This window comes from Ammospiza nelsoni, chromosome 21, assembly GCF_027579445.1.
Source record: "Ammospiza nelsoni isolate bAmmNel1 chromosome 21, bAmmNel1.pri, whole genome shotgun sequence".
NCBI classification, from domain to species: Eukaryota; Metazoa; Chordata; class Aves; order Passeriformes; family Passerellidae; genus Ammospiza; species Ammospiza nelsoni.
The window spans coordinates 10,518,677-10,531,173 of record NC_080653.1 but is presented as its reverse complement, the minus strand read 5'-3'; the positions used below and the strand labels follow the sequence as shown (position 1 = coordinate 10,531,173).

Sequence of the window (12,497 nt, the reverse complement as noted above, 5' to 3'; positions counted from 1 at the left end):
GCCCTTTACAGACAGGCTCTTCAAGTAAGAAAACAAGATTGAATATTTTAATAGGATGTTGGGGCCGTGAGGAGGATTCAATCACACAGCCAACGTGGGGCTGTAATTTAGTTTTCATACATTTTCTTGGACAGTACTTGAAAAACAATGAAAATGACCCAGCAACAAGATTCCAATTAATATCCCATGTGCAGCAATTCTGATAACAGGAGCAAATTTCCCTTTAAAAAAAATTAAAAAAGAAAAGTAGGCTGGTGTTATTTATCTTTAATTTTAGAGGCAGAGAATGTGAGCTGGGAGAAAGGAGGGATGTTCATAAAGCAGGAATTTCTGGGATGGAGGGAAGAGCTGCATTTTCTCTGTCTGCATTTCTGGGATGGAGGGAAGAGCTGCATTTTCTCTGTCTGCATTTCTGGGGTGCAGGGAAGAGCTGCATTTTCTCTGTCTGCATTTCTGGGGTGCAGGGAAGAGCTGCATTTTCTCTGTCTGCATTTCTGGGGTGCAGGGAAGAGCTGCATTTTCTCTGTCTGCATTTCTGGGGTGCAGGGAAGAGCTGCATTTTCTCTACTGCAGCTCCTAAAGCCTCGTGGCTGCACACCCAGAGGGGAGTGTTGGGCACACAATGGGATTTTCCCTTCCATCACAGCAATATTTGGGTCTGGGCCTGGTTTTGCTTGCAGACACCTCCATGGGAGGGTTTTCTGTCATTTCCAAAGGAGGAATTCCATTTTTATCAGTGATGGCAGAGAAACCTCCCCAGGAGGAAGGGCAGGAATGGAATCTCAGGGCCAGCAGGGCAGGATGGACAGACAGAATCTGGTCCTGTCCACAGGGAACAGCCTCAAACCTTCCCCAAAACCACCCTAAGGGATCTGGGGAAATCTGAGGAAATCCCTGTCCTCTCTCCAGGCCCTTCTCCTTCCCCATTCACTCCTTTTTCCAGAGCCAGCAATGTGAGGGAGCTGAAAACCAACGTGCACCATTTGGGGAACCCCAGGGAACGACTCCAAGAGAGCAAAGCTTCTGTGCCTGCCCCACGAGCAGCCGAACCCCAAAAGTGCAGCTCTGCAGCCTTTCCCTCTGGGGGAGAACCCCTGGGAGAACTCCTGGGGTTTTCATCCTCATTTCTGTGGGTTTGGTGCTCTCTGTGGGTGCAGGAGTTCAGGCATGGATGCAGGTTTGCTCCAATCCCACAGATTTTAATCAACAGCCGTTTCTCAAGCAAGCAGGGCCTGGGGAGATCTCGGGGAGGAATCTGTGTTTGCTGGCAGAGCAGTGTTGGCTGGCACTGACATGGGAACTGCACGTTTTGGGGTCTGGGGGTTCCCTCACCCTCCCAGGAATGGGACTGGGAAAAGGAATGGAGCAAAATCCCGATGGAAACTTCTGGAAAATGACACAGCAGGGACAGACAGCCTGGCACAGTGACAATAGAAGGAGAGCAATCAGGTAACCCAAACACAGGGCAAACATTTCACCGTGAAAATCAAATATTAAATATCAAACACCCCAACCCTTTTCCCCCCTCTCCTCATCAGCCAGGCTCCCTTTCTCCTGCAGCCTCTCCCCTCAGCAGGATTTAACCACGCAGAGAGCAAAACTCATCAATCCTCCAGGTTTAACCTTGTCTGTGTCTCAATTCACCAGGGTAAGTGCACATTTTAATACTTCCAGCCCCCTTAAGGCTATGCATAATGAACTTGGATTTTGGTTAAGAAAATATCAAATTTCTCTCCTCCACCCGCAGCAATGACACACCAGCCCTGAGGCAGTGGCCTGGAGCAGCCAGGGGTACCTGGGGCTGGCCAAGGGGATTTAGGGAATCACCTGGGCAGGGCATTGAGCACAGCTCCCACCCAGCACAGCCCCTGAATTAAAATTTAACTCACCCTTTATTGCAACCCACAAAAGCAAGTAATGAGCACTAACATTTTTATTTCTTTTAAACTGTCATTTAGGCTGCAGAGGGGATAATTACCTATTTCCACTGTAGTAAGGTTTTATCACCCTTAGTGAGGCATTTTCTAATTTAATATTTTCACTGTATTATCATAAAACCTGTTTCTGGAAAAAATGATCAGGAGCCACACAGCCATTTGCCATAAAACATGTGTGTGTGTGAGAACCTTGGCTTAATTATTTATGCATCTTTTCCAGAGGATGGTCCCTCCCCATTGGACACTGCTGCTTCCAGGTCAGCAACAGCATTAAAAAAATTTAAATAAAAGCAGCTACAGCCAGCCCAGGTGCTGAGAGTGGCTCTTGCCCCTCCAAGCCCCAGGTGTAGCGAGCACAGACATTTTACAGGCACAACAGGGAGAAAGGAGTGCCCTGGAAGAATATCAACAGCACATTTCATAAATCTCCATGAAACACTAAAATATAAATCCCAAAAACTCTCAGCAGGTCCCCAGGAATCTCCTGTGCCCCCCTGCAGCAGCAGCAAACACTCCAAGGGGACACCAAACATGAGCTGCACATGGGATGGGAGCAGCCAGTGCTGGGCTGCTCTGTGGAATTAGTCATGTTATTCCCTTTTTGAAAATATAAAAATATAAACATATTTATAAATAGAAATGTAAATATATATACTATTTCTATATAAATATATATCATTATATATGAAATAAATATATAAACTTATTATTTGAAAAATATTTTATATATTATATATAATATATATTTTATACAATATAAAATATATAAATATATTATATATAAAATAAATAAGAATAAAATAATATATAAAATAAATAATATAATTATATTTATACATTATAATTTTATATATATTTATATTGTATAAATATATGTATATATTAAGTATATATCTATATATTAAATATACTTATATTTATTAAATCTATTTCTATTTATTAAAATAGAAATATATAGTTCTGTAAAGCAGTGGAAGAACAATACTAAGGGGGAAAATTCAATTTCTAGGGGGTGTTTTTTTATTAAAATAGCAACAGTGCTCCAGTCACTGCTGTGCTCTTCAGTAAAAACACCCTCCAACCAATTTCTCTGCCTTTTCCCAAGTACCTTTTACTTCTTCTCTTCTTCTACCCAAAAAAAAAAAAAAAAAAGATAATTTAGAATATGCCACAAGCAGTACTGAAATGAGTACAGCCCCTATTCCTACTGCCATCCTCCACTGGGAACTATGAATTTTTAATTCACAAAAACTGGAAAAGATGGAACAGAAGCACCTGTGGAAAACACAGCTCCTGGTGGAAACTGGAGCTGGCTGATGCTTTCCTTGGAAAACTTTCTGTTTGTACCAGGTTGGCTCAGAGCAGGGGGCTGCTGACACCAAATGTGGGGCTCAATCCATGGATCACTCCCTGAAGAACTGCACCTGATGATCCATGTTCTCCCTTCTCTGAAATGTTCTGTCCAGTGTGTGAAATTCAGATTAAAGAGCCCAGCAAGCACAGCAGGTACCGGGAAGACAAAACAAATCTGAAGCCTTAAACGTCTCAAGAAAAATGAGTATTTCCTTTAAAAAAAGAAATGAAAGGAGGAGGAATTCCAGGGGAGCTTGGTTTGCAGCACTCACTGACCTCCTGCCCAGCCCTGGACTCAAGGCACACTCTGGGGCACAGGGGGACCTCTCACACCTTGAGTTTGGTGCCAGTGCCATTCCCACACTCTGGGGCACAGGGGAGCCTCTCCCACCCTGGTTTTGGTCCCAGTGCCATTCCCACACTCTGGGGCACAGGGGAGCCTCTCCCACCCTGGTTTTGGTCCCAGTGTCATTCCCACACACTCTGGGGCACAGGGGAGCCTCTCCCACCCTGGTTTTGGTGCCAGTGCCATTCCCACACCCATGTGGCACAGGGGAACCTCTCACACCCTGGTTTTGGTCCCAGTGCCATTCCCACACCCATGTGGCACAGGGGAACCTCTCACACCCTGGTTTTGGTCCCAGTGTCATTCCCACACACTCTGGGGCACAGGGGAGCCTCTCCCACCCTGGTTTTGGTCCCAGTGTCATTCCCACACACTCTGGGGCACAGGGGAGCCTCTCCCACCCTGGTTTTGGTCCCAGTGTCATTCCCACACTCTGGGGCACAGGGGAGCCTCTCCCACCCTGGCTTTGGTGCCAGTGCCATTCCCACAGCAGCACAAAGCACAGGAGACGCAGAGCACCAGCAAGCACAGGCACCCCCAGCAGCTCCCATTTCCCCAGGACATCCATCAGTGCTGCCTCCCCGGCTGCCTGGGATGGGTGTTTGAGCAGGGCAGGCTCTGGGAGTGCCCTGTGCAGAGGGAGCCATTCCTTGTGCTCCTCATATTCCGAGGACGATTTCCCCCCTTCACAGCTTGCCTGCTCCATAACGGATTTGATGCAGGAGAAGACAAATTGTCTCACGAAGGAAAAGCGACAAATCATCTCGCAGCCCTTAACGGGTTATTTTTTTTTTTCCCCCTTTAAGAGGGAAATTTCCATAGCAGAGGCTCCTGTGCGTTTGCCAGGGATGCCAAACATCAGCTGTGGGGACGGGAGGGGGGCACCCAGTGCCACCAGTGGGGTCACATCCAGCTGAGCAGCCCCTGCTGCAGCCCCAGCCCTTCCCAAAGCCCTGGGGAGGGCCATGGGTGCCACTCTGCACCTCCAGGGCTCACCAAGCCACAGGCTGGGGGGATTATGAATAAAATCAGGCACAGAGAGAGGAAATTCCGAGGCCAGGTTGGGCACTGGGGCTGGAGCAGCCTGGGACAGAGGGAGGTGGTGATGGCACTGGATGGGCTGGAAGCTCTCTCCCAACCAAACCAGTCTGGGATTCTGGGATTCCAAAGCTGTGGTGCCTCAGGATCTCCCCAAGCAGGTTCAGTCTCACAGGATAAGGTTTTTCCTTTGGTTCCAGCCTGCCCTCCCCTTATTTCCCAAGCAGGACATCCTCTCCATCCTCCTGGACAGACCTGGATGCATTTTCCCCACACCAACAGGGTCCCTGGGGTCTGTGCCATGCAGCACGAGCTGCTGGCTCAGTTCTCCCTGCAGGAAGGGCTTTGCTTCCTCCCAGGAATTCTGAGGTGCTGAACACCCTGGATTGACAATCGCAGAGCCCAAATTCCTCCATTAATCTGCTCTCATGGTGTTTTAATACCCCAAGTACAAAGTGAGCCAAGTTAAAGGCTGGTATCTCACCAACCTTTTTTTATTTTTTTATTTTTATTAAACTCCTATGTCATATAAGTAAATTAATCTTTTAATACCAGGATTTCCTGCTACGTACCCCCCTCTGCTTGCTGTGACAAAGCAGCTGCACTGAAGGGAGAATGCTGATTGGGAAAATGCACAGAATGCACAGGCCTGCCTGGATGCAGGGAAAGGCTCTAAACCAGAGCTCAGTGGCAGCTGGATGATCTGGCTGTGAATTCAGGCTCCCAGCAGGGCCCTGGGGACAGGGGGACATTTCCTGCCCTTGGATGGGGCAGTGAGGGAAGGGATTCCCACCTCACATTGTGGGGACACTGCTTGGTTTGACACAGCCCCAGCAGAGCCCCTGATCCCCTCTGATCTGGCTCACAGAGGATGCACATTCCTCCTCCCCAACGAGATCCACTGCTGTCACAGACATCTCTTACGGAAAATCCTTTCCTTAGGATTTGTCCTCCTGAGAAGCTGAGAGGCCTCAGGAACAAAATAAAACATCGATTATCTGCTGCTGTGGAATGCAACAGGTGCATCTGTGATTGGCCCATGTTGGTTGCTGCTAATTAATGGCCAATCACAGTCAGTTGGCTCGGACAGAGAGTCCAGACACAAACCTTTGTGATCATTCTTTCTTTTTCTATTCTTAGCTTAGCCAGCCTTCTGATGAAGTCCTTTCTTCTATTCTTTTAGTATAGTTTTAATATAATATATGTAATAAAATAATAAATCAAGCCCTCTGAAGCATGGAGTCAGCTCCTCATCTCTCCCCTCACCCTCAGAGCCCTGTGAGCGGTCACAGCACCCAGCCTGCACAAAATGGGATCCATTCCTGCAAAGCCCAGCTGGAACTGCAGTGTGTCCCTCACGTCCTGCTGTCCCTCCTGCAGGAGAGGCCCCTGGGCTGCTCAGAGCCCTGTGCCAGGGTTAATGATGATGTATGGGTGCCCTCCCCCCGGGCTGTGGGGAGGGGTCACGCTGCCAGCCTGGGTATCAACAGCAAATTACAAACCATGTCAATCCCAGCTAATGCACAGCTGTAATCCTCTTTAACAGAGATCAAATCAGTGCCATGAGTTATGTTCATTCTGTAATCTGATAAGAAATAGAGTGAGCCTCTAATAAAAGAGTAATGAGAGCCCTTAATGATGCTGTTAAAAGGTAGTGCCAGTTAAAATACTGCTGTTGTTCCAGCTGATTAGATCACTGTTGCATATTTGCACAGTCTTGTTTCACCTGTCACAATAACCTGAGCTGTCTGGGGAGATAAAGGTGTTGGGACCAAACATCTGTGTCCTTAGAGGATGTCTCTCCCTGCAAGCCGCTGTCCTCCAGAGGTGAAATGAGGATGTTCATCAGAGTTTGCAGCGATCTGACACCAGCCCTGGCTTTGGAGTGCTCACAGGGACAGAGCTGGGGCTGTGTGTGTCACAGCTACAGACAGACAGACAGACAGGATAAACCCCAATGGACACACAGACCTCACCTGGGCCGGGCACTGGAGCCACCCCAGCACTGGGAACACCCCAGGGGCACTCCTGAGCCTCAGCCTGCCATGGATAAATAAACATTGATTTATTTATACACGAGAGCTCTGCAGATGCCCATGGCTGACCCCCTAAAAGAGGAGGCTTTCAGGGCAATGCTGCTCAGAAATTCTGGGGTCAACCTCAGCCCCAAGATGTGTGACATCTGCAGGAACTCCCTGAGGCTCCTGCCCCAAGGATCTCTGACCAAGGGCTGTGAGATGGGGGCTATCACCCCTCTGTGCCCCATTTTCTGCCCTGCTCCCAGCTCTGTGCACGAGGTGCCACTGAAGGATGCCACGTCCTGATGATGGGAAATTCCTATTTCAAGGGAAGTCCAAGAAGGGGGAACCACATGAGGCCACCCTCAAACCCAGGAGGAGGCAAGAATCTGTTCCCACCTGGAACAGGACATGAAATTATTGTCCTAAATCACAGCAGAGGGAAATTCCAGCTACAATTAGGACTGCATGGCTGGAGGAACAGCTTGGAGCTACCACATTTCCTTTTGTGGTGAGAGGATCCAAACAATACTGAAAAAATCAGAGCAGCTGGGCTTTGCTCTCACTTGAAAAGGGAAAAAAAGGAGAGAAAAAAACCCAGAGTAAAGCAACTCAGAGAGAGATGAAACAGCACAGGTGCTATGGACACAAAACTCCTCATCCATAAGTCCCTGCAATCCCCCAAAAGGCAGCAGGTATTTGGTTTCCTTTTCACAAACAGACAAATGACATCTCTCCCTCACAAAGCACAAACATGTTCCACAACCCAGGGGAAAGATGTTTCTCAAGCTTTCTCCATCCATTCACTGGAAAAATTATTCCACCTCCTTCCCACAAACTGCTCAGCTTGTGGAGATTTGGGTTTAAAGTATTGCTGGAGAAATATGGGTGGGGATGTGGGAGAGCTGTCTGCAAACCTTGCACAGAATTCCACTTTAGTGTTTTCTTTACTAATTACCACATTAAAACCTTACAGCCTTCCAATAAAATTCTGTACTCTTTAAATAGAGATAAACACAAGCAACATAAAAGTCCTGAGTGAATCTTGAGAGAACTACTGCAGTTATTAACTGAGCTAAGAAAATGCACATTAACCAGAGCATAGGAGTTGCCATTTCTGTTAGAAGGGAAGCTCTTTTTAAGCTCTGATTCCACCTGAAGACACCAGGTGGGGCTGAGCTGTATATTCCCAAACTGATTCCACAAAATGGGGAAATTTCAGCATTTAGGACTTTTGAAATTAATTTTAAACTAATTTAAAATTAGGAGCTCTAAAGCAGGAATCAAACCCTGGGTGCTGAGATTATGACAATTTCTGGTTTGTGCCACAGTAATTACAGAGTGAAGGCTCAGCCAGGCTGCCAGGACAGATGTGACCAAGACACCCAGGCTGCGATGCCAGTGACAAATGGGGAGCTGATAAGAAGGACTGGAGAGGGTGACAGGCTGAAGAACAGGTCAATACCACGCTGTCATGGAGCCATTTGAGCAGCATAATTAATCTCTTACTCACCTGGCATCATCATTCATTGCGCAGGGGTCAATAGGTGCCATGAAGCTCACCAGCTTGCTGTGGACGTGGAACCTGGGGAGAGCATCAGGAACGGCTCAGAGGAGCAAATGCTGAGCAGGGGCAGCCCAGGGGAAAGCAGGGCTCTCCTGGGGGCTGATCCCTCAGAAATCACCAGCTGGAGCTGGCAATTCCCCTGCTCCCCTCTGCTGAACAATGAGGGACAGAAATCCCCTCTCATCCCAGCCAGGGACAGGACAGCAGCCCCAGACAGACAGACAGACAGACAGCCCCTCCCTGCCACTGCAGCATCCATCTGCTCCCCCTCCTGCCCTGCTCTGTGCTCTGCAGAGCCCTCAGGGACAGCAAATCCCACTCTGGAGCCATTTCCAGAGCTGGGAATTCCCACCCTGAGTAACTGCACACGGAGCATGGAAACCCAGGCAAGGAGGGGACAGCACAAGGGCTGTGCAGAGATGGGGCATGTTCCCACCACCAAATCACTGCTGCAGCTGCCCAGAGAGAGAATCCCCTTCCATGTGCCACCCTGGGCAGGGGTTTCATGATTTATATTCAAAGATCTGACATTAAATTTAACAGGGCACTGAGGAGGTTTTAAAGCCAGTGTCCAAGGGCAGGGGACTCCAAACCCAGGCATTGTGAGCACTGCCTGCCCCAGCCTGAGGGTTCATCCAGGCTGCTGTGATTTACAGAGCCTGACAAACAGCAGGCAGCAGGACTCAACAGCATCTGCCCAGCATCACCTTCCCACTCTGCCAGCCCTGCCCTGCTGCTGTTTGCAGTGCAGGAGCAGCTGTGGGGATGCTGAGCTCAGAGGGCTCCCCGTGCCCAGCTCACACAGGGGCACCCTGCAGCCTTGTCCTGGCCTGGCAGGGATGGAGCCAGGAGCAGGCACGAGCTGCAGCTCCGCTGGCACAGCCTGGCACCCAGAACTCCTGCCCACTCAGCCCCAGCTGTCTGCACACAGCTGGCTGCTGTTGGAAAACCCCAGTGCAATGGGAAATATTCCATATGCAATGGGAAATATTTCACTTAGTGCAGAGAAGGACACCCCAGCCCGCAGCAGCAGAGCTCAGCAAACACTGACAGGAGAAAGGTGTGCACACATCCCTCCTCCACAGCCATCTGCAGCTCTCTGAAGTTTGATTTTTGGATTAATTCATTTCCCCTCTCAATGCCCCAATTTCCCTCGTGCCCAGGGGAAGACTGACTGCTTCTGGAAGCACCTGAACATCCTCAGGCCCTGCACTGCACCCAAACAGGCTGTAATACTGAAGCTTTGCTAAAAAGGAATTAAGGAGACAGATGAAACTTGGTATTAAATATTTGGTTCTCCAGGACCTCAAAGTCCCCCGTGTAAGCAATGCTGTCCCAATTTTAGAGAAGAACAGAGGTCAGGGATCTGTCTGGGGTGACACCAAGTCCCTCAGTGGAAGCACCAACTATTTACAAACCCATTTGGGCTCCACTGCCCAATTCTGAAAAATGCAGGAGCTCAACTGCACCTCAATCCCAAACACACACTATGAGCCTTTCTTGCTTTTATTGTTATTTTCCCTGCAGGGTCAGCAGAACTTTTAGCTAAAAAGCAAAAAGAGGCACCTGAGATGTCAGAGCAGCTCCCCCAGGGCTGCTGGGGGCACAGCCTGCACACCAGGAGAGGTTCCCCATCACTCCTGCAGCTTCATGGGGCTGCCTCACTTGTGTGATGGTGTCAGGAGTTTTGACTGAATCCTGAATATATCCAATTATGTGTGATGCTGACAGAAAGGAATATTGATAGTCAATAATTATAGGCTTTTCAGGCCAACAAAGTAGCTCTTCCCTCTTTCAATAAATTATCTTATGACATCTATCTTAAAAATTGCTATGCCAGGCCAGACCCAGCCTGACTCCAGTGACTTTCCATCAGATGCCATCTCAAGTCAGGATTTATAGTTTACTCACAAAGGATGGTTAATGTGCTGGATTTTTCAGGAAGCAGAGCAGCTTTTCAGCATCCTCCCTCCTCCCCCACAAATCATGCTGATCTCAGGGAGCTCAGAGAGGGAAACACCTCCTGCTCTCAGGGCTGCCTCCCTCCCCACGAGGGAGATTCCAGCTCTGAGCTCAGCCCAGTGAGTGACCCAGGAGGGAAATGGTTCAGACATGAGGGAGCTGTGGTGTGAGTTACCAAGAGAGACCCGACACCAAATTCCAGTTGGCACTCGGGGAGAAACAGAGATTTACCTGAGGTGTTCCTGCACATCTTCCCTAGGAGGTGCTGCCCACGTCTCAGTCAGGAAACACAAATTGCACAAAAGGGGTTTATTGGCTGTCTCTGGAAATTCCAGCCCCAAAAGGCTCAGGGACATGTGAGCAACTTTCCCTGGTGTTTCCACAGACCTGAGTGGGGCAATGCTGCCAGGCTGCATCCACCAAGCTCTAATTCCAGGAACACCAGCATTCCCCACTGATTCCAGGCTCTAATTCCAGGAACACCAGCATTCCCCACTGATTCCAGGCTCTAATTCCAGGAACACCAGCATTCCCCACTGATTCCAGGCTCTAATTCCAGGAACACCAGCATTCCCCACTGATTCCAGGAACATCAGCATTCCCCACTGATGCCAGGCTCTAATTCCAGGAACACCAGCATTCCCCACTGATTCCAGGCTCCAGGAACACCAGCATTCCCCCCTGGCTGCCCACAGCAGGAAATCTCCTCCAAACCACAAATCAGCCCAGACCCCCAGAGCCAGCTGGGGTAAAACACACCCAGAGCTGTCAGATTTCTTTTCCCAAAATGAGGATTTGTGTGTGCTTGCACAGGTGTCACTCACCGGATTCTCCTCCCTTTGCTGGCTTTCCTGTCCACTTTCTTCTTTATTTTGCTCCGTAACTTCTGGATGGCCAACCACTGCCTGGGGAATGCAGAACAGCAGGAGCACAGCTCAGAGCCACTCAACACTCCCAGAAACACTCTCTGATCCCCAACTGCATTAAAAGCTCCACTTCCCAACCACAACTTCCTCGAGTCAAAGAAGTTTCCAGCAGGGAAAAACTTCTCCTGGTTATAAATATTTTTTTAAACTGAAATGAGAGTCATCTCACCTGATTTATACAATGGAAACTCGACATCAGGGAAAAAATCTAACAAAATCCAATTACTGCAATCTTAATATAATCTTAATTACTGTAATCTATTTTATTGTAAAGTCAGATAAATGTACAATGCAATCACCACTTAAATGTAATTTTGTCTATATCATGTTAAATCATAGTGAATAGCTTTCCATAATATTCCAGACGTACACAAAATAAATCTGACATTGCACTAAAATCTGGGTGGTATTTTACAAGGAGAAAAGTTGTTTCACCATCAAAATATTTCTTGATGCATTTTCTTCCTCTCCCTATAGAAACCCCCGAAAATTGTTTCAGGGAAGAGCCACACTCCAGCTTTCCTTGGCTTTTACACTTTCCTGAATTGCACCCTGTGGCTATTTCAATGTACACTTCTCATGAAGTGGCATTTGGAAGATTCTTTACTTTCTAACTCTAGAATTAAACAGAGAAATAATAGCTTCTCTGCATTAAATTATAGTTTAGTCCTGCATGCAGGGAGCATTCATTGTGCATTTTCATTGTACAGAATCCCTTCTTACAGGAGGGATACACAGGAATTGCTTGAACTGATGTCAGAAGGATTATTCTGCTCAAACAACAGCAAAGCTGAGTTAACAAAGAGCCAAAGCCAAACTTCAGCAGTGGGCAGGCAGTTTTTGTGCCACTGAGAGACAGAAACACCTGGACCAAACCTGGAAATACCTCCAGAGGATCACACACACACAGCTTCAAGCCAGACTGGTGATCCACAACCTCTGCTGGAGAGGAGGATTTCCTGAATAATGGCACCATGGGTCCTCCCAGAGCACTGTGCCCTCTGCACTGAGCTGTGCTGAAGGGACAGGGCTGTCCCAGCCCCTCACTCACCTGCCCATGGCCACCTGGTCGTTGGGGTCCAGGGCTGTGGTTTTGCGCTCGATCAGCTCTCGCAGGAGCTGCAGGAGAGACAGAAACACATCTGAGACAACAAAACCCATCTGAAACAAGGAAAACCCACCTGAAACAAACAAGCAAAACCCATCTGAAACAAGGAAAACCCACCTGAAACAAACAAGCAAAACCCATCTGAAACAAGGAAAACCCACCTGAAATAAGCACAACCCACCTGAAACAAGCACAGCTGCGCAGCCAGCTGCCCCAGGTGTAATGGGGCAATGTGCAGGAAA

At 48.3% G+C, this 12,497-nt stretch overlaps 1 protein-coding gene across 2 annotated transcripts in view; it reads right to left on the bottom strand.

Moving 5' to 3' along the window:
• Nucleotides 1-12,497, bottom strand: part of AATF (apoptosis antagonizing transcription factor) — a 37,675-nt gene that overhangs the window by 2,657 nt on the left and 22,521 nt on the right. Inside the window, exons 9-11 of one of the 2 annotated variants that reach the window (XM_059486875.1) lie at nt 12,199-12,266; nt 11,046-11,126; nt 8,206-8,277 (exon numbers count right to left, since the gene is read on the bottom strand). In XM_059486875.1, the coding sequence (XP_059342858.1) occupies nt 8,206-8,277; nt 11,046-11,126; nt 12,199-12,266 (221 nt within the window). Of the gene's footprint in view, nt 1-8,205; nt 8,278-11,045; nt 11,127-12,198; nt 12,267-12,497 lie in introns of those variants that run through there. The other variant, XR_009419821.1, reaches the window with a different exon arrangement.